At 38.0% G+C, this 26,549-nt stretch overlaps 4 protein-coding genes and 1 long non-coding RNA gene across 5 annotated transcripts; 4 read left to right on the forward strand and 1 right to left on the reverse strand.

Moving 5' to 3' along the window:
- Nucleotides 1-1,847: 1,847 nt before the first annotated feature.
- Nucleotides 1,848-2,528, reverse strand: LOC146724232 (uncharacterized). The gene has a single exon (XM_085480305.1). It carries the CDS (start codon nucleotides 2,526-2,528, stop codon nucleotides 1,848-1,850), a length of 681 nt encoding a protein of 226 aa, XP_085336431.1.
- Nucleotides 2,529-5,467: 2,939 nt separating this feature from the next.
- On the forward strand, nucleotides 5,468-7,081 carry LOC146724233 (uncharacterized). Its single transcript, XR_014924164.1, has 5 exons — nucleotides 5,468-6,026; nucleotides 6,111-6,310; nucleotides 6,405-6,576; nucleotides 6,654-6,817; nucleotides 6,944-7,081. It is a non-coding gene; the product is annotated as an uncharacterized LOC146724233 (long non-coding RNA).
- Nucleotides 7,082-8,302: 1,221 nt separating this feature from the next.
- LOC146724234 (uncharacterized) lies at nucleotides 8,303-9,472 on the forward strand. The gene has a single exon (XM_085480321.1). The coding sequence runs from the start codon at nucleotides 8,303-8,305 to the stop codon at nucleotides 9,470-9,472; it is 1,170 nt and encodes a 389-aa protein (XP_085336447.1).
- Nucleotides 9,473-10,736: 1,264 nt separating this feature from the next.
- On the forward strand, nucleotides 10,737-11,039 carry LOC146724235 (uncharacterized). Its single transcript, XM_085480322.1, has one exon. The coding sequence runs from the start codon at nucleotides 10,737-10,739 to the stop codon at nucleotides 11,037-11,039; it is 303 nt and encodes a 100-aa protein (XP_085336448.1).
- An 11,421-nt stretch (nucleotides 11,040-22,460) lies between these two features.
- Nucleotides 22,461-23,048, forward strand: LOC146724236 (uncharacterized). Its single transcript, XM_085480323.1, has one exon. It carries the CDS (start codon nucleotides 22,461-22,463, stop codon nucleotides 23,046-23,048), a length of 588 nt encoding a protein of 195 aa, XP_085336449.1.
- Nucleotides 23,049-26,549: the final 3,501 nt, after the last annotated feature.

Here is a 26,549-nt window from a genome sequence, read left to right on the forward strand (position 1 = left end):
AACTGAATATTTTACAAAGATATAATTTTATGTCAAACAATTGCTTTGAATCTTTATAATTCAAAAAGTACTTCATGAAAAAATGTTTTATTATAATGCTTTGGAAAGCTGTCGAGATAAGCTACAAGAATATCTAATAAAAAATAAAGGTTTTAAAAAAGTTGACCTATAAATAATCTCAAAATTTGACACCTAGGTAAAAGTCAACACCTTTAGTATTTTTTTCATAAGACCACTATTTTCGAAGATAATTGGCCATTGCCAGACTTTTGAATTACCATGTACATATTATATATATGTTTATGCATGGATATATGCATCTATATACATGTATATATATATGTATATATTTCTTACATATATAAATGCATACATATATACAAATACATATATACATACATATATACACATACGTGTATGGTATAAGCATACGTGTATGGTACGTATATTGATATTACCTGTAATTTTCTATAAATTACAATGTATGCAGTACGCACAATTCGCTTTTTTCCTCTTATCAATAATTGAGAAAATAGCAAATATATTCAAATAATCAGCTGTATATTTTTATATAATATAACAGAATATTATATAATATACAAAACATTTTTATGCATATATAGAATGAAATGGGCCCCTCCATCGCTCATTCCCGTGAGAACGCAACCATAATATATGTATTTTTTTCGTTTCTCCGATTTTTGCAAATGAGACATTTGTATTAGACACTTTTTTGCAACAATATTTATTAGAATTACACATTTCTAAAATAATGATAAATTTTTATTAGTTAGGAAAAGGCGACAGTTTATTTTCTGCTATAATTTTAAGAAATGTTGTCTCATACGTTTAACATCAGCAAAATATGTCTCATTACAAGGATTTCCTCCTAAAGCTATAGTTGTAGCAAATGCGGCAGCAAAGATTCCACAACATATACCATCAGGTTGTGTTTGAACGTTTTCAAATATTATATTATTTTTATTTATTTGTGGATAACGGCAATAGAAATTGTTACTTTTAGAAAATATGTATATATATATTATGTAAAAAAAAATTTATAACAATTGAACCCCATAAATATTGAATAAGAATGAAGGAGGTGTCATTAGAATATCGCAAAAAATTTATAGATGGAGAAAATCTTGCAAATTTTAAAATCATCTTTATTTTTTGAATGATCTCAAGAATACAAAATTTCACTGTGGATATCACGTTGCAGGACATCCTGCGTATATATACACATACATACATATATATATATACAGGGTAGGCCATTTTAATCTTTCCACTAAAATTTCTCAAAATCCAAAAATTTAAGACAAAAATGTTTCAGATAAAAGTTGTATGGTTTCAAGGGGGACATGAGATGGTGTCATTGATTTGACCTTGAATAGCCATTTGAAGGTTACGTGAAGGTCAACTTCAATTTCTTAAATGGAACACTATATTTTTTCTTGCATACTTTTGTAGCTGACTTCGAGATCTTTCCAAAACATTATAATCAAATGTTTTTTCATGAAGTACTTTTCGAGTTATAAAGCTTCAAAGCAGTATTTTGAAATACGATATCTTGTATGTTGTAGTTATGTGGTCAAGTTGACTCTTAGGGATCATTCCGAAGTCAAATCAACTTTTCACCCAAATTTTTGTGGTTATGCATGTTATGCATAAAAAAAAAATCGAATCATCCTACTTTTAGCGCTATCCAGGAACAACGACGTGGACGTAGTAGAATTTTGTTCCCTTTGGGGTGCTTGATTAACGTGAGTCCCCTTGCCTCTCACGATTCGGGGTGCTTGATTAACGTGAGTCCCCTTGCCTCTCACACGTTGTCAGAAACGTTCTTACAGCAAATGCTCAAAAACGTTTCCATTTTCTTGAATACATAATTGTATCCTTCGATGAAAATGTTCGACAGTTTTTAATAATACAGTTCGTGGTATGTTTCCGCAAGCTGTTGTAATTCTTTCAACCATGTCTTCTCTAGTGGTTGGTGCTCGGTCGTATGTAACATTTTTCAAATAACCCCATAAATAAAAGTCAGGGGAAGTAATGTCAGGAGATCGTGCCGGCCATGCAACATGCCCACCCCGTCCAATCCACTTGCCATTGAAGCGCCTATTTAGGTAAGCTCTGACATGTCTGGAATAGTGTGGTGCAGCTCCATCTAATTGAATCCACATTCTTAGTCTTGTATACAAATCAACTTTTTCGAGTAATATTGGAAGTTCATCTCTCAGGAGAGCTAAGAAGTTCTCTCCATTTACATTTTCCTCAAAAAAATATGGACCAATAAGATAGCCATTGATGATGCCACACCACACGTTGATGCTCCAACGATATTGGTTGTTTATTTGTCTATACCAATGGGGATTAGTATCTGACCAATAATGGGAATTGTGTCTGTTAAGTTCTCCATTATTCTTAAACGTAGCTTCATCCGAGAACATAACATAACGAAAGAAAGCTGGATCATTTCTAATCATTTGTTGTGCCCATTGACAAAACTGCATACGCATCCTCATGTCATTTTGTGTGATGGCTTGCGTTAATGTGATATGATACGGGTGATAATGTAGCTTTTTTAAGATTCTCAGAACGGTACGTCTAGGTATACCCGTCTCCCTTTCAATCTGATAGCTGCTAATATGAGGATTTATGTGAACCGTTGCCAAAAATTTGGGTGAAAAGTTGATTTGACTTCGGAATGATCCCTAAGAGTCAACTTGACCACATAACTACAACATACAAGATATCGTATTTCAAAATACTGCTTTGAAGCTTTATAACTCGAAAAGTACTTCATGAAAAAACATTTGATTATAATGTTTTGGAAAGATCTCGAAGTCAGCTACAAAAGTATGCAAGAAAAAATATAGTGTTCCATTTAAGAAATTGAAGTTGACTTTCACGTAACCTTCAAATGGCTATTCAAGGTCAAATCAATGACACCATCTCATGTCCCCCTTGAAACCATACAACTTTTATCTGAAACATTTTTGTCTTAAATTTTTGGATTTTGAGAAATTTTAGTGGAAAGATTAAAATGGCCTACCCTGTATATATATATATGTATGTATGTGTATATATACGCAGGATGTCCTGCAACGTGATATCCACAGTGAAATTTTGTATTCTTGAGATCATTCAAAAAATAAAGATGATTTTAAAATTTGCAAGATTTTCTTCATCTATAAATTTTTTGCAATATTCTAATGATACCCTCTTTATTCTTATATATATATATATATATATATATATATATATATATATGTAGCGACTTATAAATAAATTCACCAGATCTTTGAAAAAGTAATGTTTATTCATTGAAAGTATAAAGCGAAAGAACAAAAAGAATTAATATGTAACAAATAAATGAATGAATGTGTTGTTATGGAAATATATATTTTTCTTAAAAACATTATGTATATTAATGAATTAAAGTTATTACAAATGTATAAAGATGTAAAAAGTGTAAAAGTGCAGTGAAAAGTGTAAGGTGTAATAAAAGTGTAGAATGTAAATGAAAAGTGTGGATGATGAATGCTACAGTACTCCCCCCCAAGTGACGATATTCGTTGCGAAATGGACTTTCTTCTTCTTTGGTGGGTAGGTGCGTAAAGCTTTTCCAACAGTAGAAGAAGAAGAAGGATTTGAAGTAGCAGAAACAGGAGCTGAAGTAGCAGGAACAAGAGCTGAAGTAGCAGGAACAGGAGTTGAAATAGCAGGAACAGGAGTTGAAATAGCAGGAACAGGAGCTGAAGATCTGGTAGAAAGTTCAGTAGAATCTGAAGTTCCAGGAATGAAGGCTGGCTTGAGACGTTCTGTCGAAATATTGACAACTCTTCCTGAAACATTAACTGCAAATAAATGATCAGAGATACGTTTCTCAATAGGAAAAGGGCCAGAATAAGGAGGTTGTAGTGACTTCCTAACAGTATCTTCTCTAATCCAAACATGAGTACAATCAAAAAGATTCTTGTGAACAAAAGGTGATCTTTTGCAATGATGACTTGTAGGAGATGATCTGATATTTCTCATATGAATCCTGTGTTTTTCAAGAAAGATTTCAGGATCTGCAGGAAAATCTTCTTCAATGAAAAATTCTCCAGGAATACGAAGAGTGGATCCATAAAGAAGTTCTGCAGGTGAAGCTTTTAAATCTTCTTTGAAACACGAACGTAATCCCAAAAGAACTGAAGGTAAAGATTCTACCCAGTTGGTTGTTTCGTGGCACATAATCGCTGCTTTCAAAGTCCTGTGCCATCTTTCCAGAATTCCATTTGAAGCAGGATGATAAGCAGAAGTTCTAATCCTTTGGCATCCAATTAGATTTGTTAAAGCTTTGAATAAAGCTGCTTCAAACTGAGGACCTTGATCTGTTGTAATGCTGATAGGAGAACCAAAACGTGCTACCCAATGTGAATAAAATGTTGTAGAAATAGTTTCAGCAGAAATCTCAGAAATAGGAACAGCTTCAGGCCATCTGGAAAAACGATCAATCATAGTAAGACAATAACGGTAATTTTGACAAATAGGAAGTGGTCCAACAATGTCTAAATGCACATGCTGAAAGCGTTGATCAGGAATTGCAATCTTAATTGGAGAATTCTTGGTGTGTCTTGAAATCTTCGCACGTTGACATGGAAGACAAGTTCGAGTCCATTCCTTCACATCTTTCTTCAAAGAAGGCCAAATGAATTTCAGTAGTAATTGTTTAGATGTCAATCTGCCGCTGGGGTGAGCGAGTCCATGAACAACATCAAAAATTCTCTTGCGTAAGAGTTTAGGAACATATGGACGAATTAATTCCGAAGAGCAATCACAATAAATAGGTATGGTTGATCCTGAAAGAATAAGTTTCTTCAACAGAAGTGAAGAATTTGAAGAAAGTAAAACTTGAAGTTCTTCATCTTCTTTCTGATAATTAGCAAGTTCTTCTAAAGAAACTATAATAGGCATTGAAATAGATTCAATTCTTGACAGAGCATCAGCAACTGAATTCATTTTTCCAGAAATATAGGTAATATTTGTAGAGAATTGAGCAATAAAGTCCAATTGTCTGATCTGTCTTGGTGACGCTTTATCCAATTTCTGACGGAAAGCAAAAATCAAAGGTTTATGATCAGTTCTGATAATCAGTTGTCTTCCTTCAACAAAATGCCTGAAATGTTTAATAGCCAAATAAATGCTAAGAAGTTCTCTATCATAAGTGCTATAATTTCTTTGAGCTTTGTCTAGTTTCTTTGAGAAAAATGCTATTGGTTTGATATCGTCGTCAATAGACTGTTCAAGTGATGCACCAACAGCAAAGTCAGAAGCATCACAAGTTAAAATAAGAGGAGCATGAGGAGCAGGATGAGAAAGGGTAGTAACTTGTAAAAGTTCTTCTTTACATGACTCGAAAGCTAATTCCGCTTCTTTAATCCAAGAAATAATTCTTCTATCCCTCTTGCGACTGTCCTTTAAATATTCTGTTAACAGAGCTTGATGATTTGCAGCATCCTTGAGACAGCGACGATAATAATTGATAATTCCTAAGAATCTGCGTAATTCATGAAGTGTCTTAGGTTTAGGATAATCAATAATTGATTTCACTTTTTCGGATGTAGGTTTAACTCCTTGGTTAGAAACTAAGTAACCAAGAAAAGAAATCTCGCTTTGACCGAAAAGACATTTAGCGACATTGATTGTCATTCCAGCTTGTTGAAGACGATCAAAAATAATGCGTAAGTGAGCAAAATGTTCTTTCTCATCTTTAGAAGCAATAAGAATGTCATCAAGATAACAAAAGGCAAAACTCAAATCATTAAGTAAAGAGTTCATGAGCCGTTGAAAAGTTTGGGCTGCGTTTCGTAAACCGAAAGGCATTACGACAAATTCAAAAAGCCCAAATGGAGTAGTGACAGCTGTTTTGTGAATATCTTCTTTAGCGACGGGTACTTGATAGTACGCTTTAACTAAGTCGATTTTAGAAAAGATATTCTTACCAAAAAGTGAAGAAGAAAAATCTTGAATATGAGGTAAGGGATAACGATCCGGGATAGTCACTGAATTGAGTGCACGATAATCACCACACAGTCTCCAAGAATTTTGTTCCTTTTTAGGTACCATATGTAGAGGGGCTGCCCAGGAGCTGCTTGAAGGCCTGCAAATTCCTTGCTCCATCATAGACTTGAATTCTTCCTTGGCAGATTTAAGTTTCTCAGGAGTAAGTCTTCTGGGAGTCGAAAATTTAGGAGAACCTTCCGTAACGATATGATGTTCAACACCATGTGTTTTTACCGAGGAAATTGGAGAAAAACGGGTGAGTCCTGGAAATTCGGTTAAAAATTTGTGGTACACAGAATCAGGAGATGTGGTAAAAATTGACAAATGTGCAACTTCTTGAATTTTTCCAGTATTCGTAAGACCGGTAACATTATCAATCAATTTCTTGTTTTTAATGTCAATTAGGAGATTAAAATGACAAAGGAAATCGGCGCCTAAAATAGGACGTTGAATATCCGCGACACAAAATTTCCATTTGAATTCTCTCCTTAAACCGAGGTTCAAAATTAAAGTTTTAGAACCGTAAGTATTAATTTGAGTACCATTTGCGGCAAAAAGTTTTAAATTAGTATGCCACGGCTTCAATAAAACCTTTTTAGGTAACAACGATATATCAGCGCCCGTATCGACAAGAAAATTCAAATTTGAATGTCTGTCGAAAATAATGAGGCGATTGTTAGAAACACCGTCGTAAGCAGCCTCAGTCTTAAGCGGCGTTTTTAGTTTTCCTGTGAAGCCAAGAATGTTTTGGACATAGAACAAGGTAAAGTACATCGTTTAGCCTTATCACCAAACTTCTTATGGTAAAAACAAATTGATGTATCTTTAATATCTTTATTTGATTTGTCTTTCTTACGCGATAACGATCTAAATCTTCTATTCTCTCTAGACCGGCTTTTGGAACGATCTCGACGACGAGAAACTTCTAGAGCTTCGATTCTTCGTAGCAAATCCGCGAAATCCGAAGATTTATTACTTGTATTATTGGAAATTTCCGCGACTTGCAAACCGCCGTCCCGATCAGCAATTTTATCAGCTAATTCCGCAAGTTTAACAAGAGGAACATCCTCTACTACGGCTAAAGTCGTTTGAATTCTATGTGGTAAGCATTGAAGCCAAATCATTTGCAAAACACTATCCGCTAAAGATCCTCCAGATAAATGACGAATTTCTCGAAGTAATTCCGAAGGCTTTTTATCATTAAGTTCAATTCCAGCTAATATTTGTCTCAAACGTTTTTCCTCTGAATCCGTAAAGCGATTTATTAATATTTTCTTTAAATAATTATATTTATCTGTTTTAGGTGGATTTTCAATGACTTCAGAAATGTTTACTAAGGCTTGTTCATCAAGATGACGAATGACAGAACTATATTTAATATCATCTGATCGAATTCGATAAACCGTAAACTCACTTTCAATAGAAGCAAACCAGAGTTTAGGTTGTTTATGCCAGAAAGTCGGTAGTTTTAATAAACGAAACTCATTTGAGTGAATTTGTAACATAGGATCACTCACCTGATGTCCAGTTTGAGAAGGTAAAATATTAATATTTTCTGATCCAACCTGATTTGATCCGCTCGCCAAATCCATATCAATCTGTGTATCCGAACAGGGTCTAACTGGTGATCTATCGATTGGCATTTTCCTCTTGTTCCAGGAATCCGATAAAATGATTTGAGAATTTCCGTGAAGGACTAATCCGCCTCTGATGTTTCAAAGATCCGGAGAATGAATCTCTTAAAATCAGAATATCCAGCAATTCTTCCAAGCGATGATAATATTTCGCAGACTTCAAATACGACGATCACTTGGCACTTATTCCGCATCAGCCTTTAAAATGCGTCGGCTTTAATATCACGTCGGCTTTAATATCACGTCGGGGTCACCAAAAATGTAGCGACTTATAAATAAATTCACCAGATCTTTGAAAAAGTAATGTTTATTCATTGAAAGTATAAAGCGAAAGAACAAAAAGAATTAATATGTAACAAATAAATGAATGAATGTGTTGTTATGGAAATATATATTTTTCTTAAAAACATTATGTATATTAATGAATTGAAGTTATTACAAATGTATAAAGATGTAAAAAGTGTAAAAGTCCAGTGAAAAGTGTAAGGTGTAATAAAAGTGTAGAGTGTAAATGAAAGGTGTGGATGATGAATGCTACATATATACAGGTATATACACGCACACACACACACACACAACCAAGAGGCACTAAAGAAGATCACAGACAGACGAAAATGAGAATATTGCAGCTCAACATCAACCACTGTAAGGCTGCACATGAATTGCTCATGCAGACAGTACGAGAATTGAAGCTTGACCTTGTGATTATATCAGAGCCGTATAAACACCTCATCGGCCAATCATGGGAAACTGACAGCACCACCAAGACTGTCATTTGGTCCTGTGGCAAGCTTCCTTTTCAGAGTGTAGTTAGCAATAATAGCGTCGGCTTTGTAGCAGCAACAGTAGATGGCATCCGCTTCTACAGCTGTTACGCACCACCTAGCCTCTCCATTGTTGAATTCACCGACTTCCTGGACAAACTGACCGAGGACGCGAAGCAGCACTACCCAGTGGCGATCGCCGGCGACTTCAACGCCTGGGCAGTAGACTGGGGCAGCAAGCAGACGAATACGCGAGGAAAAGCACTACTAGAAGCTTTTACTACACTAGATGTAGTCCTGATCAACAGTGGTGATACGCCAACCTATATTAAAGAAGATGCAAGCTCTATTGTAGATCTCACTTTCGTCAGCAGCAGCCTCATCAGAAGGAACTACGACTGGAAGGTGATGGATATCTACACGGCCAGCGACCACAACGCGATTCTTTGGCAACTATTACATGACCAGAATACAAGAAGTCCAATCAAAAAACTCAACACCATTGAATGGAAAATAAAGTCTTTTGACCCAAGTGCATTGGTCATAGCCCTAAATAGTGAACCGATTACGACTGGAACCGCAGAAGAAATGACCAAGGATCTGATGAAGAGAGTTGCCCAGGCCTGCAACGTAAGTATGCCTCGGAAACGTAGCATGGGCCAACGCCTGGCAGTGCACTGGTGGAATGATCACATCAGCGTTCTTCAAAAAGAGTGTCTCAAAAAAAGAAGAATATCTCAGCATGGCTACAGACGACCTGACTCTGCAGAGCTGGTTGCGGAGTATAAAAAAGCTCGTCGATCACTAAACAAAGCCATCAAGGATAGCAAAAGAAAATGCTGGGAGGAGCTCATCAACAAGGTGGACAAAGACCTGTGGGGTAGGCCATACAAGGTCGTCATGACCCATTTACAAAACCAGCCAATGCCTTCACCCATGCCTCAAAGAAGGGATTTTTCCTCAAAAGTGGAAGCAGCAACGATTAGTACTGCTTCTGAAAGGAAAGAAGCCACCGGATGAACCGTCATCTTACCGCCCACTTTGCATGCTGGACACAGCGGGTAAGATATATAAACGCATAATTCACCAGAGGATTGAAGCAGTAGTTGATCCACTCTTGGCAGACAATCAGTATGGATTTCGCAAAGGACGATCAACCCTGGACGCGATCAATCTGGTTGTAGGTACGGCCAAAGAAGCAATCGCAGGAACTAGATGGAAGGGTGGTACGAAGAAATATTGCCTGGTAGCCACGTTAGACATCAGAAACGCCTTTAACTCCGCCAATTGGGACTGCATTATGCAGGCTTTCCAAGAGAAGAACGTACCAGGATACCTTCTTAGGATTGCAGCAAGCTACTTTAAGAATAGGGTCCTGAAGTATGACACGAAGAACGGCCCGAGGGAGTATGATATTACTGGAGGAGTACCACAAGGTTCAGTTCTTGGCCCGCTCCTGTGGAATATTATGTATGACGGTCTATTAAGGCTGACACTGCCAAGAAGCGTCAAACTCGTAGCGTATGCAGACGACGTAGCCGTAGTGATCGTTGCCAAACACCTTGACGAGATTAACCACATGTTCGATATCACTTTCGAGCGAGTTAACCGTTGGATGGACACAGCGAACCTGCAACTGGCTCAACACAAGACTGAGGCAGTGCTCATCACCAGCAGGAAAACAGTAGAAGCGATTAAGTTGAAAGTCGGAGAACAAGAAATCACATCGCAACCATTTATCCGATATCTGGGAGTGATGATTGATGCCCGACTTAACTTCAAACAGCAAGTCGAACACGTCAGTTCCAAAGCGTCAATAGTGAGAGCTAGCTTAGCACGACTGATGCCGAACGTCGGAGACCCAAAGCAGAGCAGAAGACTACTACTGTCATCAGTAGTCACATCAGTGCTCACATATGGAATATCCATTTGGGCGGACGCTCTCGAGACTCAAGAATTATGGAGAAAGGCTGGACCAGTATATCGTCTGAGTGCCTTAAGAGTAGCCAGCGCTTTCCGTACAATATCTGAGGAAGCAGTGTGTGTCATTTCCGGAACTCTGCCACTTAGAGTTCTAGCTGAGAAAAGACGGGCCCTTTACCATCGAAGGTCAACCACACTGAGCGCTGAGAAGCTTAAAACAGAAGAGCGGCAACGTAGTATCGCACGATGGCAACATTAATGGGATGCTGCAGAGAAGGGAAGATGGACGCACCGTCTCATACCTCGGATTGATGTTTGGCTAAACCGGAGTTACGGCGAGGTCAACTACTATCTTACACAGATGCTGTCAGGACACGGCTGCTTTCGGGGGTACCTACATCGCTTCAAGCACGATAATTCTCCGGAGTGCCCGTCCTGCCCAAGAGTTGCTGAAAATGCGGAGCACGTTTTCTTTGTGTGTCCTCGTTTCAATCCACAGCGTGATGAATTAGAAAAGATCCTGAACAAGAGAATCCAACCAGAGTTAATAGCAGAAGCAATGTTGTCTTCAGAAGCTGCTTGGAACGCTACAAGCACTTTTGCCACAGAAGTGCTAACAGAGCTGCGTTCCACTGAAAGAAGAAGAGCAAAGGACAGTAGCTAGAAGGAAGATAGAAATAACACCTTAGCCAACAGAAAAGAGAGCGGTAGCTAATTCCTCCCCCTGCGAAGTAATGCCTAACGGCGGTTTCCGTGGGGATCAGAGGCTGGAAGAAAGGGGCGGTTTTAGTGAGTATGGGCGCTAGCGTCGAGTCTCACATATCCAGGCGAAACATATATGCCTGGAATACGTAAATGTATTTCCGCGTCTTTTAATAAAAAAAAACACCAACACACACATAAACATATATATATATATATATATATATATATATATATATACAGGGTATCCCAAAAAGATCGGAACACTGAAAAATCTCGAAAAATATACGTTTTACAGAAAAAAGTTTTAGACAAAAGTTATAAAAAATCTATTCATTGATCTGATCAGTTTGACCTTGGACAGTGTTACCAAGGTCAGAATAAGGTTACCTTAAATTTCTTAGATGGAATCTTATATTTTTTATTACATATTCTTGTAGCTTATCTCGAGGGCTTTCCAAAACACTATAATAAAATTATTTTTCATAAAGTGCTCTTTGAGTTATAAAGATTAGAAGCTAACAATTTTTTGACATAAAATATATTTTTATAAAATATTCCATTTTCGATAATCATACCTACTTTTTTGCACAGTATAATAAAAAATCAATTTATTAAAAAAAACAGATAATTGAATATGTAATATTCAATATGCAGCAGCATACTTTTTTTTATAAGCACAACTATGTGTTTTTTTACACCAATTCATTGGTCTCATTATTCCGTGCAAAAAAGATATGATTACCGAAAATGGAATATTTTACAAAAATATTTTACATTTTATGTCAAAAAATTGTTAGCCTTTATAAATCAAAGAGTACTCCATAAAAAATAATTTTATTAGTGTTTTGGAAAACTCTCCAGATAAGCTACAAGAATATGTAATAAAAATTATAGGATTCTATCTAAGAAATTCAAGATGACCTTATTCTGACCTTGGTAACGCCGTCCAAGGTCAAACTGATAAGATCAATAAATAAATTTTTTATAACTTTTGTCTGAAACTTTTTTCTGTAAAACGTATACTTTTCGAGATTTTTTAGTGTTCCGATCCTTTTTGGGACACTCTGTATATATATATATATATATATATATATACATATATATAATATATACACATACCTATTGATTTATTTAGCAATCTGTCTATCTATCGAACTATCTATCATCTATCGATCAACCTATCTATCTATCTATCTATCGATCTATCTGTCTCTTCTCTCTTTTCTACATTGCATTCTTTTATATATGCACACGTATATAATAATTTTTTAAAAATATTGTACATTACAAAAGTAAAAATAATTAAATTTATAATCTAAAAATATATAAAAATTTTTTATGAATATAATGATTACAAAGTTTTAGTAGATAATTTTTTGTAATAAATAAATGATTTATATGATTTATTCTTATCTAACTACTGCTTTGTTTTGATAATAATAGCATTATTATGTATTCAATCTCTAAAATACTTTTATATAAATCATTTATTACAAAAAATTATTTACTTTATAATCAATTATAATTATTATAGATAGGCCTGTTTATACACATACACACACTTACACACAATATATATATATATATGTGAAGTAATTAATGAGTAATAAAAAATAATTGAGAAGTTTGTTTTATAGTACCCGTCAAATAGAACGAGAACTGGAAATCCCTAAACCTACGGCACATAGATTGTTACGATCAGTCAATTACCATTCGTATCATATTACTCTGGTACAGGAATTAAGTGAGGCCGACTACGTACTCAGAGTATAATTTTGTAGATGGGCTCTTGAGATGTTAGATCAGAATCCAGATTTTTTTAGTAATATTTGTTTCAGTGATGAAGCAACATTCATCAGCAATGGTAGTCTCAATAGGCATAATTGCCACTATTGGTCACCAGAAAATCCACATTGGTATCGTGAGGTGCTTAATCAACATCGTTGGAGTTTGTATGTATGAGTAGGCAGTTGCAATGGCCAAGTCATTGGACCTCATTTTGTTGAACGTCCAATTAATAGTCCAATGTATTTAGACTTTCTCGAAAATGATTTGCCAGCATACCTAGAGAATGTTCCCCTTGCAGTTAGATTAAATTTATGATATCAACAAGATGGTGCTCCTGCTCATTATGCTCGTATTGTACGGATGTTTTTGAATCAAAGGTTCCCAAATCGATGGATAGGGCGGGGTGGACCAGTTCTGTGGCCTCCGAGATCACCGGATTTGAACCCCCTTGATTTCTTTTTATGGGGATACGTTAAAGATGCAGTGTATAGTGAAGCTCCAACGACAAGATTGAATATGATGGAAAGAATAAAAAGAGCTTGTGAAGCTATAGCTCCTTTAATGCTAGAAAATGTACAACGTAACTTTCGCTGTCGATTACTGTTATCCTTAGAAAATAATGGTGCACACTTTGAGCATCTCCTTTATGCAGAGAGAGCTGATAACAATGCAATCTTGCCTTAACTGGTTGGGTCACCACTCGACCTTGCCTTAACTGGTTGGGTCACCACACGACCTTGCCTTTACTGGCTGGGTCACTACTTGACCTTGCCTTAACTGGTTGGGTCACCACTCGACCTTGCCTTCACTGGCTGGGTTACCACACGTTCAAGCACCCCGAATTGTGAGAGGCGAGGGGACTAACGTTAATCAAGCACCCCGAAGGGAACAAAAACTGCTACGTCCACGTCGTTATTTCTGGGTTACGCTAAAAGCAATTTCTTGAGAAGTAATTAATGAGTAATAAAAAATAATGAGAAGTTTGTTTTAAGACTAATTTCGAGTATTAACAATGAAAACGTGGTATTTTTATTGTTAATGTATTGAAGAATCGTAAGCATGGGTTCTCAGTAAGATAAATCAAAGAAATTGAATTTTGTCGATTACAGCGCCATCTATCATGAATCGAGAAAAATGTTTCAGACAAATTGTATGTGTTTTTAGCCAAAGATTCCGAATATGCAATAAAAAATAGGGGTTCCCATTTAAGATTTCATACCTGCCCCTCCTCACCGCCCAGGGGGAGGGGTAGTGGGGGGGCTGATGTTAACGTCATTGTACGTCCTCCTCGAAATGACAAAATTTTGATTCTAAACATTTTTTCGTAGTGTGCTTATTTTTCGAGTTATTTGGCTGCCTAAGTTAAAATGGGTCACCCTGTATATATATTTTATATATATATGTATATATATATATATATTTATATATATATATATATATATTGTTATGTCCGTGTTACGTCCGTTTGACGATACGTCCCTGTATTTTGCGATCGTCAGGATCTTTTATCAGGGTCTTCTATCGTCGCTAAGAAGTTGTTTATATTAATCGTCGCGTGTTGTTCTGGTCTGTCTGTCGTGCGGTGAGGACGTATCCTCCGACAGCTGATCGGCCGACATATTGCATTAGGATTAATGCACGTTATATTATATTGTATCGCTACGGTATATTGGCTTGTTATATTAAAGTTCATTGCTTTACTACGCGAGTGTATTCATTTCCGGCGTGTGAGAGTTTGAGTGCGCGCGACATTTCTGAGAGATAACCCGAAGAGTGCGCGCGGACGTAACAATATATATATACACATATATATAATATTAGCATATTATATCTACATACTTTAATTTTTAGAAAGCATATTTTCTCTCTCTCAAATCACTCGCATACAATTATGAACGAGCAATTTGAGAGAAAGAGAGAGAGAGAGAGAGAGAGAGAGAGAGTGTCAGAAGCACGGTCGTATACACACCGTGGTCAGAAGACAAGACAGCATGAGAGAGACGAAGATAATATGACTGTCTGTCCTTGTCTAACTGCACGATTGCAGCTCCATCTATCGCGACATCGCGCAACTAATTTTCTGCTCTGTATTATTCCCAAATGTCATTTTGCACATACACATGTGAATGAAATATTTCTGCACCAAGATCTTTTTTATTAGACTTCTAAACTTATTTCTGCAAGCTCACTAATATTCCTTTATGCAATCTTTTGTAGGAACCTGTCTTATTTTGTACGTATAAATTGTGAAACTTTTATACAAGCAAATATTGTTATGACGTAACGCGAGAAGCCAGAAAAAAACTCGTATTTAAAAATTTTTTGTCTTTTTATCACAAATTCAGACAGGTTCCTACTTTATTATTGTATTAACTGTAATCGTGGAAAAGCATTTGTTATTCTATTAACGCAATAAAAACTTCTTGGTGCAGGCAAAATATAATCGGTTCGGCCGGTAAAAGTAGACCTCCAGCATCCCCTTAAGCTGGAAAGCTTAAGATAAGGTGGTAAGGAAGTGTTTTATTTGTATTATTTATGTGTGAGAGAATGTAAAGTCTGTGCAATATTTGTATCCCTAAGGGGAATCAATAAATCTATACTACTATTATATTAAATTTATCTGCCATCTCATCTATATTATACGTATATTATCTCATTTCCACATTTAATTTATTTGTATTCTTTATTTATTTCTCTACCTTTCAACATCTCTTTCAGCACTCCCCACATTTGTTTAAAATCTTTTTTGTTCCTATATAATTTTACTTCTAAATACACTTTTTTAGCTTTCCTAATTATATCAACTGCTTTATTTCTTTGCTGTTTGAAAAAAATCAGAGTGTACCACTTGGGTAGATTTATTTGTAAGTAAGTAAATTTGAACTAATTTATATCGAGTTTTGATCATGATTTTATCTATATGATGTCAAATAAACATTTCTTTGACTTCGTGTTTTATTTTGTATATTTGTATATTAATATTTTATAAAAAGTTCGTAGAAGAAATGTTTAACAATTTCTCAGAAATGTATTTCGTCGTATTGTGAAATGAATGGTCTGCGACCATTCCATCATCGTGGTTGATATTATTTAAAGCATTTAAATGGCCACCGAAAGAGAAAAATGCTAACGTTGAGTCTAAAAAGAACTCATTACCTATGTAACGGTGCTCCTTTCCCGACGCCGCGGATCGACTTGCCGGTTCCAGGATTCGGGAGAAGAAGAGATTCAGACTCGCTTATTCCTTGACAAGGTTGTTTATTTAATAAAAGTAAAAGGTGTATCGTCCACAAGGGACTTACAAGTCACCCAGTGGGTAGTATCAGACTGAGACTATATAATGCAACAATAAATTATATATTGTTCCGGAAGGACATACAGACTACTCGGTGTACAATGTAACGGAGACTTAACGGCTAGTGCGGTGCCGTGGATACGAAGACATCCGGAGTGGACTTTCAGGTTACCCGGTATATACAGCGTAACGAAGACTGGATACAATACAATGGAGCCTCCTCACCAACTGGAAGCTGTTTTTCACATGACTGTCAGCTGCCGGAATTGACATATATATAATCTTATGGAGGAATGTTGCCAGCCGATGTAGTGGGGTGTTTGTTGAAGAGACGATAATTCGTAAAGGACATCCCGGCTTGTGAATTTTTGGGAGCTCATAAATAGTTGCACATCTTGTTTTCGTGCCTAATTCGTGCGCCGGACGCGTTCGGGTTTCCGTTATTACGGACCACGGACTTGACAGCCATGAATTTGATTGGGATAATGTTGAAATCTTGGATGAGGAGCTTTTCTTGAAGAAGAGACTTGTTTCAGAAATGTTGTTTCAAAATCGTCAGGAAGACACTGAGTGCCTACATCAGGCATATATATGCATTGTTACAAATATGCCTCAAATTCATTGAAATTCTGACCTTGGTTACGGTTATTACAAATTCTCTTAAAGAGTCATAAATCAAGGTTATAAACTTGTTGTTAGTGAGGCTTTTATATAATTAGGTTTAATCCTTTCCTAAAGGGCAAGGAACCGTTGTTCAACGATCTATAAATAGTCGCACATCTTGTTTTCGTGCCTCATTCGTGCGCCGGACGCGTCCGGGTTAGGTAGCGTGCGGGTATGTGTGTTATGTCTATGTGGGTAGTGGGTCTCCCATTGGAAAGGCTTACTGGCTACAGTCAGTATGGGTTACCTTTGAAGGTATTATTACTACCTCATTATTCTGTGATATTTGTCCGGCTGGTGACAGTTTGGGAGGCTCACTATACGTAATGCGTTTGAGAGTTTGTAAGTGATGAGACAGTTTCTTTGTCATAATTTGTACTTTTATGTTCCTATTATACTAAAGATGGTTCAAAGAAAGGACCGAAACGTTTATACTGAATAAGCTTGTTTATAGTACAAGTTATTGTGTTATTTTTTGCGCTCCCCTACACCTTGCGCTTGGCTCTATAAGCCGTGTTTAGATTTGTTTTGTTTTAATTGACACAATTCCATTCTCTAATTCCATTTATTTTTCTTTCTACTATAAACAATTGTATATATTATACAATTGTATAATACATTTTCAATATTTTTATATTACATGTGTATTTTTTTAAATAGAAAATATAGATAAAAAAATAAATAGAATACCAACCTACCGTGAAAATGACACCTCTACTAAAATTAAAGTAAAAGAATTATGTCATGACATATAAATATACTAAAAACATTCAACATATTCATTTACAAATATATTAAAAATATTCATATTGAAATAAAATAGGAATAATATAGTGAGGGCACTATAGTGAGTCAAAACAAACCCCCACTCCTCGGTCATTGGTGCCGACCTCCTGTTGTGCTAGACGGTTTTTTATGGTGTGACAGACAATGGCCCCTGATGTGAGGGTCAGTGATCCCTGTTGCAGGTGTCAAAACTCAGTCCGGACACGAGGCCTTAACGTCTGAGGGGGTGTGACTAGACAGAATTTTTTCATCGGAAATTAGTCTATTTTTATAGGGACATTAGTCTTCGGCGTCTGATAGGCTCTACCTATACTTGCCAGCACTCTGATTGGGTGATTTTTATTTTGGAAGGGTAGAGGGAAAGTAGGTGGATTTTGAAAAAAAGCCGACAAAATGGCGAGTCATGGTATATAATATTGGTGCGCATATTTTTGTTTCGTCCCGCGTTACAATTTCATGAAACACAGTACGACAAATGGCGTTGAAACGCAGATTTATTGTTATCTTATTTTCTTCTTCGTTATCTTCGTTTTCTCGTGTTTTTTTTGTCGCTAATATCAATTTTTTGATGCTATTAAAATTAACACGCCGTAAGTTCTTGTAATTGAGAGTTATACCTTTAACTTTGCAAGTTTCGTGTATAACTTCGTCGGGTGTTCGCACAATGTAGGCGTAAAATTTCGGACCGCCGGTCACGAATTCCTCGATGTAACTATCGTGCTCGTAGCTCTCGAGTTCATCGGTCATGTCGCCTAGAAAATTACCGGTACAAGGTTCATATTCATCCGGTTCACCGGTACTCACGTAAATGCAAAAATCGGTATCATAATATAATACACGACGGTCTAAGCGCTCTAGATAATTAAATAATTTTAGCCGCGCTTGTGCAGTCGTGTATGCGGCTATCATAACATTTGTTATCGGTGAGGGTACGACGGCCTCGTGTCTCAATCGCCACGAAACATACATTGCCTCGTCGTTTATTGGCAATATATCGGTTATCTCGTGCTCGGGACTTGTTAATAATAACATAAAACGCCGATGTGACTTAACAATTTCGGTATTTGACAAATTGGATCGTTGGCCGAATGGACCCCGCAACGGTCCTTATGGGTTTTGGGTCTCAGTTAAATTTAACAATAATATAGGATAATGTAGTTCATAAAGTGCTGATAAAAAGTGTCCATGGGCACCAAGCCCAAAAATGGACAGTTTCCGAGATATAAGACATTAAAGGGTGGAAAAATGAGTTTCAGGTTTCAGCTAATGGCAGTTTGCAACAGGAATATATCATGATAAGCCATACTTTTTTAATATTAAACCCACATGCAGATATGAAAGAGAGAGTTTTGTGTGTGTCCAAGGCACAGATAAAGACTCCACGGTTCGTCACTTCCGTAGTATTTATAGCGACTCCAAACCCTCTTTGCCTTGGTTGTGTCCGTGTGCGTGCGTGCGTGCGTGTGTGTGTGCGCGCGCGTATGTGTCAAGTTCTTCGCATAAAACGCATATACATGCCCTGTCAATGCTTTTATTTTAGATTCTTTATGGATCCACATTTTGAGGTGGATGACGGTTTCCTGCATCACAAACGCTTTCAAGCAGCATTTCGAAGGATATCGAATATTCTCTTCATGACGCGCATACCCTAGATACCATAACACACTGGTTATATGTGCACAGGTACCTAGAGTTCGAGCTCCAGACTTACACGTGCAGAAGTGTCCTTGAATAGAAATGCGTTCTTCACATATTTCATTTCTGGTTGATATGATATCCAAAGTTGATGCTTGGTAGCATTTCGAAATCTAGAAAAAATCCTTACTCTTATAAAGCCCAGTTCAGGCACTCTATCTACATCTTTTAACATTTCTAGATGAAATTCTTCATCATCCCTTCGCAGTTTGTCTTGGACGTATGAGTCAAGTCAATGATCAAACCATGCGTAATATAATGTTAATTTCAGTAAATGTTATCGTTATTACTTCATGTAATTTTATTTATATCTTTAGTAATTCATGCTAGTACCACGCGTTAACAGATACGCATTATCTTTCAGCTTTAAAGGATGTTATATATCTCTTTATAACATTTATTTCTTTATGTTAACAGTAATATAACGTAATAATTCGCAATATCACATATTTTAAATCCCTTATAAAGTACAACTGTAAGCACGTTATAAGTGTAATTCACAAGTCGGTTTAGTAGTATTATATCATACTCTTCATACACTACAAAATTCACATTAAGTAAATAAATAATTCTTGCTTGTTATACATGTTACATATATGCCATCTAATACAATAACAATATATTACGCATGGTTTGATCATTGACTTGACTATGTGAACACGCATACTGTGCATAAGTATAATTCAACCAGCAATCAAGTAAATGTGTTAGTGAAAGCATGGCATTCAGAAACGTTCTTCGTTGTTATGTATGTGACAGGCGGTTTGCCCCACGATTAATGACTCAAATAGATGGTGACGAGAATGCTGCGAATCTTGAAGTAGCTATTCAGAGAAGAGATTCCTTCAACAGACCTCCTCTCGAAGTAACACATCTGACAAGAATATGCACAAACTGCAACCAATCGATTCTTCATGAAATTGTAGCATTAGAGGAAGATCCTGATTGTCTTAGGCTAATGTCTTGACACAAACTAGGAATAGTACGTGCTTATTTTGCAATAACATCAATGATATACATCGATTATCAGTAGAGTGCAAAGCCGATGTTTTTATTAAGCAAGGTATTTTTATTTCTGATAATGTAAGGTCATGTCGGCGACATATGGACATTGAAGGATATATATTGCAACCTTTGCTTCTCGATTTGCAATTTGTCAATAGGCCATACGTTATCAAAAGACCCCAACTTCAATTATTCTTACAAGGGCTTCGCAAAGTCGCTAACAATATGAAGAGAATCGACAATGAAAATAGTCTGTCAGATGAAGAATTTGAATGTTTTTGTCCTATGTCAAAAGAACAATTTCGAAAGCTGTTCACTTTTTGCGAAAATATGCGACGTAATGATGGGTATAGAAATAATATTAGTAAAAAGGATTTGTTGATGTTTCTATGTAAAATGTGTCAAGGTCTCTCCAATAGTTTTTTAGCTGCCATTTTTCAATACCCTAGTAGGCAAGCAGTGAGTATTTCTATTACTAAGATCAGGAAGTTTTTCCTTAAATTTTCTTCTAAGTTTCCTTAAATGCGGAACAACTACTAGACTTTTCACAACTCACTTTAGAGTACTTAAAAGAACTTACCATTGGAATATATCAAATAAAGCTTGCGCCATCATACATCCAAGACAAACTGCGAAGGGATGATAAAGAATTTCATCTAGAAATGTTAAAAGATGTAGATAGAGTGCCTGAACTGGGCTTTATAAGAGTAAGGATTTTTTCTAGATTTCGAAATGCTACCAAGCATTAACTTTGGATATCATATCAACCAGATGATAAAATATGTGAAGAACGCATTTCTATTCAAGGACACTTCTGCACGTGTAAGTCTGGAGCTCGAACTCTAGGTACCTGTGCACACATAACCAGTGTGTTATGATATCTAGAGTATGCGCGTCACAAAGAGAATATTCGATATCCTTACAAGGGCGATATCCGAACATGCTGCTTGAAAGCGTTTGTGATACAGAAAACCGTCATCCACCTCAAAATGTGGATCCATAAAGAATCTAAAATGAAAGTATTGATAAGGCATGTGTATGCGTTTTATGCGAAGAACTTGACACATACGCGCGCGCACGCGCGCGCACACACACACGCACCATAGTGGGAGCCTGAAACCTATACGTGACGCGTCCCCAGATGGCGGATAGGGGAAGCTCGCTGATCGTGGAGGGACGAGGCGCATCTGCGTCTCGTGTACCTGTGTGGTGCTTCTCCAACACGTTCGGAGGGTTTGAAGGAAATAAAATACTTCTCGCGGACCAAACAGCATAGGGGAAGAACCCCCGAAGATAAACTAAACATGAAGAGTACAACCAATAAAATGTACTTACGGTGCAAGGGAGGGATACCCTAGTACCGGCGTCTGTTGGGAGTGAGCAAGCGGGCTCCCTGGCGTCGTCACCAAACAACGCAGTGCTGCAGGATTTGGTCACTCGGATCCTGTAGCGTCTAATACTACAAATGACCAAAAAGCTGAAAGAAAATTCAGCAAAATGAAGAAAGAAATCGAGGCCCTTGTGGAATTCATCCAGGAGAAAAAGAACCTACATAAGGAATTGAAGAACATGGCAAAGAGCGCACTGAAAACTCTTAAGGAATACAGTAGTGAGCGACATATTCCTACACCGTGTATGAGAAGCAATGCTGGCAAGGATGGGATGATACAAACATCTCCCATCTTTAAGACAGGTGTCAATAGTGTGAATACACCTGGAAAACGTGGTTGCTCGCCCTCACCGCCGGTGCCCTTGGCAAAGGTGGCTAAAAAAAAGAGGATACAAATCAAGAGAGAAGACCGCGGTTATTAAATTACCAATGGAGGCCGCAAAGAAGATTATAGGAGAAAAAGGCAGGATCCGAATTGGCTTAGTTAACTGTCCCATCAGGTAGGTAAGCAGGCCCCTTAAGTGCTACAAATGTTGGCACATAGGTCATATCGCTAAACAGTGTAAGAGCGATTAGACCGATCTAAGCTATGCTTAAAATGTGGCGGTAGTGGGCACAAAGTGGCTCAATGCACAAAAGATGTGCGTTGTATCTTGTGCATTGAAGCAGGAAATGAAGCAAACTGCGGACACATGGCAGGTAGTCCTAGGATGCGCAGTTTATCAACAAGAACTCCAGCGGATAAATAAAAAGCGAAGATGAGGATAATTCAGCACAACTTAAATCATTGTGAAGCGACACAGGATCTGCTTATGCAGACGGTAAGAGAGACAACGCCCGACATCGTGATCATCTCAGAGCCGTACAAGATGCTCGAGACTGACTTATGGGCGGCTGATTCCACCGGAAAAGCTGTCATTTGGGCTTGCGGAAACTTGCTCTTTCAAGACACCATTGATAGCACACAGAAAGGATTTGTGAGAGCGAAAGTAGGTAACATCCATTTGTACAGCTGTTATGCTCCACCAAGTCTAACCATTGAGAAATTCACGCACTTCCTGGAATTATTAGTCAAGGATGCTAAGAAACATCATCCCGTTGCCATTGCGGAAGATTTCAATGCGTGGGCAACTGAATGGGGTAATATACGTACCAACTCAAGAGGTCAAGTACTACTGGAAGCAATGTCCAGCCTGGAGATTGTGTTACTAAACACCGGAGAAGAACCAACTTATGAGAAAAAGGAGAGGAGCTCAATAGTGGACTTAACTCTCATTAGCAGCTGCCTGATACGAAATCATTGTGGAAGGTTTCAGAAGAGTACAACCACAGTGATCACCGACTAATTCAATGGGTGGTCTCAACAAAACAAGAAAGAAGAAAATCGGTATCAAGAAAGGCAAACTCGATAGAGTGGGAAACTAGCATGTTTGTCCTAGAGTTATTCCAAGTGGCATTGAATAGCAGTCCTATAGCTTCTGATAATGTGATACCAGAGGCGGAGACGGTTATGAAGCGAGTACAAAATTCCTGTGACGCAACAATGCCTCGTAAATGCTCCTTTAATAGGACCCCACCCATGTATTGGTGGAATGAGGACATTGCTGCCAAACGCAAGGAATGCATTCGATCAAGAAGAGCGGAGAAACGTGGCAGGAAGAAGAAGAACCACGAAGAGTTGAAGGAGCAGTTCAAAAAAGCAAGACAAGAGCTGGCTAAAGCCATAAAAGCCAGTAAAAGGCAATGTTGGGAGAAACTACTTCAGGAAGTTGATAAAGATCCCTGGGGTAGACCATATAAGGTAGTCATGTCGCGGCTTAAAGGCAAGGCAATGCCCACACCGACATGCCCAAAACTACTGCAGAAGATAGTCACGGAGCTCTTTCCACAGAGGCCAAATTTTGAGTATCGGGTGGAAGTGCTTGAGGACAAGATGATCCCGCCGGTGACGATAGAAGAATTGAAGAAAGCATGTTCCAAAATAGGAAATTCAAAAGCGCCAGGGTTAGATGGAATCCCTAATATTGCGCTGAAGGCGGCCATTAAGATGGCTCCTGAAATGTTCCGGAGCATGTACAATAAATGTTTGGAAAAAGGAGTCTTCTCCACTAAGTGGAAACAGCAGAAATTGGTTCTTCTCCCTAAGGGGAAAAAACCACCGGACCAACCATCGTCATACCGTCCTCTTGGCATGCTTGACACGGCAGGGAAAATTTTGGAACGCATTATTCATGGTAGAATCGAAGAGGTGGCGGAGAAGTACTTATCGGATAATCAACATGGTTTCCGCAAGGGTCGCTCCACGTTTGACGCTATCGACCTGGTAGTAAAAACTGCAAGAAAAGCAATTGCTGGTGAAAGATGGAAAAGTGGAGAGAAGGAATATTGTTTGGTAGTAACGCTGGACATAAAAAACGCTTTTAATTCCGCTAAGTGGGACTACATTATGGAAGCACTAAAGAAGATAAACGTCCCAGGACACCTTCAGAAAATGATAAGCAGCTATTTTGTAGATCGGATTTTGAAGTATGACACGGAAGACGGACCAAAGGAGTATCAAGTGACTGAGGAGGTACCACAAGGATCAGTTCTTGGGAACATAAGACGAAAGCGGTACTAATCACTAGCAGGAAGGAGGTGGAGATGATAAAGCTTCGAGTAGGAGAATACGACATTACATCCCAGCCGAACATACCTAGGGGTGTTGATTGACTCCCGGCTTAATTTTAAAGCACACATGGAGTATGTAAGTGCAAAGGCAGCCGGAGTAAGGTCAGCTCTATCGCGACTCATGCCCAACGTAGGAGGTCCGAAGCAGAACAGAAGAGCATTACTAGCATCGGTCATTACATCAATTATGACGTATGGCATTGCCATCTGGGCCGATGCATTAACAGCGGAGGAAACTCGAAGGAAAGTTGCATCAATAACCAGATTGAACACCCTTAGGGTAGCAAGTGCATTTCGCACAGTATCGAAGAAAGCTGCAGAAATCATCAGGTATTCTTCCTATAGAAGTTTTGGCAGAAGAGCAAAAACTCATATATCAACACGGAGGAAACTTGGACGCAGATACAGAAGATTTAAAGATAGAAGAGAGACATAGAAGCATACAGCGCTGGCAAAAGCTATGGGATGCCTCTACTAAAGGAAGATGGACTCACCAATTAATCCCGCAAGTGGATAAGTGGATCAAACGTAGACACGGTAGTGTAAATTACTACCTGACCCAGATGCTGTCAGGACACGAATGTTTTCGGGTATATTTTTTCAAATTTAAATATGAAGATTCCCCAAAATGCCCATCCTGCACTGAAGTAGACGAAGATGTTAAGCATGTCTTCTTCGAGTGCCCCAGGTTCGAAGTGCAACGACATAAACTAGAGGCAATTCTTGAGCAGGAAATTAAGCCAGAAACTTTAGTCCAGGCAATGCTCAAATCCGAAGAAGCATGGAAGACTATAGTATTATTCACAACAAAAGTACTTAAAGAACTACGTTGCGAAGAACGAAGAAGGACCAAGCAGAAGCTGACGACGCAAACGACGGACTTCGTAGAAGATACGGATATGTAGGCAGAGCTATTAGCTAATGCCTCCCCCCGCGAAGCAATGCCTGACGGCGGTCCTGCAGGGAAGTAAATAAGGCCGGATGTAGGAGGGGTTATTTTTTAATGGGTATTGGTTTTGGCATTCAAGAGCCACACAAGATATGGTCAATGACAACACGACCAGACGAGTTGACTTCATCTAACTCGGCGAGTCCCACACAGCGTACGTAAAAGTATTTTTTTTCCTCTCATTGAAAAAAAAAACACGCACGCACGCACGCACATACACACACAACCAAGGCAAAGAAGGTTTGGAGTCGCTATAAATACTACGGGAGTGACGAACCGTGGGGGTCTTTATCTGTGCCTTGGGAACACACACACACACAAAACTCTCTCTTTCATATCTGCATGTGGGTTTAATATCAAAAAAGTATGGCTTATCATAATATATTCCTGTTGCAAACTGCCATTAGCTGAAACCTGAAACTCATTTTTCCACCCTTTAATGCCTTATATCTCGGAAACAGTCCATTTTTGGGTTTGGTACCCATGGACATTTTTTATCAGCATGTTATAAACTACATTATCCTACATTATTGTTAAATTTGACTGGGACCCAAAACCCATAAGGATCGTTGCGGGATTCTTTCCCCAAAACAAATTTAAGCAAAGCTTAGCAACCGAGCGTAAACCGGAATTTTGCGAGATGTTACGCTTATCAAGAACAATACTTTCGGTTTTCTCGTACTCCCGCAGGTATTACTCTTTAGCATTATCGTCCGCGCATTTAGTCGGCCATTCGCTTGCCTCCTGTTTAAGTTGTAAAAATGAATTTATATATTCGGCGAACAATCCACCCTGCCGTGTTTTGCGATTATATTGACTAATTTTATATCGCCAAATTTTATTTACTTTAGTCACAACCTTTTTGGACGGCCTTGCGTAATTCGCAGCTCACCCACGTACCCTCGAATTCGCGTTCGCTAGGCTCGTGCGTACACTACGTTTGCGAAAATGTTTCACAGCAACTACGACACAGTGCAAATAATAATTTTCCGTGCGCGCGATACGGGAGTACCGGATGAAATAAATCGCGCGGAGGAAGTATCGTACAGCGTACGAGACCTTCGACGGTGTCAAAATTATAATTCGGAGCCGTACCGATTAAAGTTGAACATTCATCGCCGATATAAATGTCGGGATGACCGATAGGGAAAGCACCCGTCTTCAATGCATATGGGTATAACGAACATACGTCTACGTAGCGTATTTTCTTCGCGTATTTTCTGTGATT

The sequence above is a fragment of the Nylanderia fulva genome, unplaced genomic scaffold, assembly GCF_048542155.1.
Source record: "Nylanderia fulva isolate GAGA-0341 unplaced genomic scaffold, ASM4854215v1 Scaffold142, whole genome shotgun sequence".
Classification (NCBI taxonomy): domain Eukaryota; kingdom Metazoa; phylum Arthropoda; class Insecta; order Hymenoptera; family Formicidae; genus Nylanderia; species Nylanderia fulva.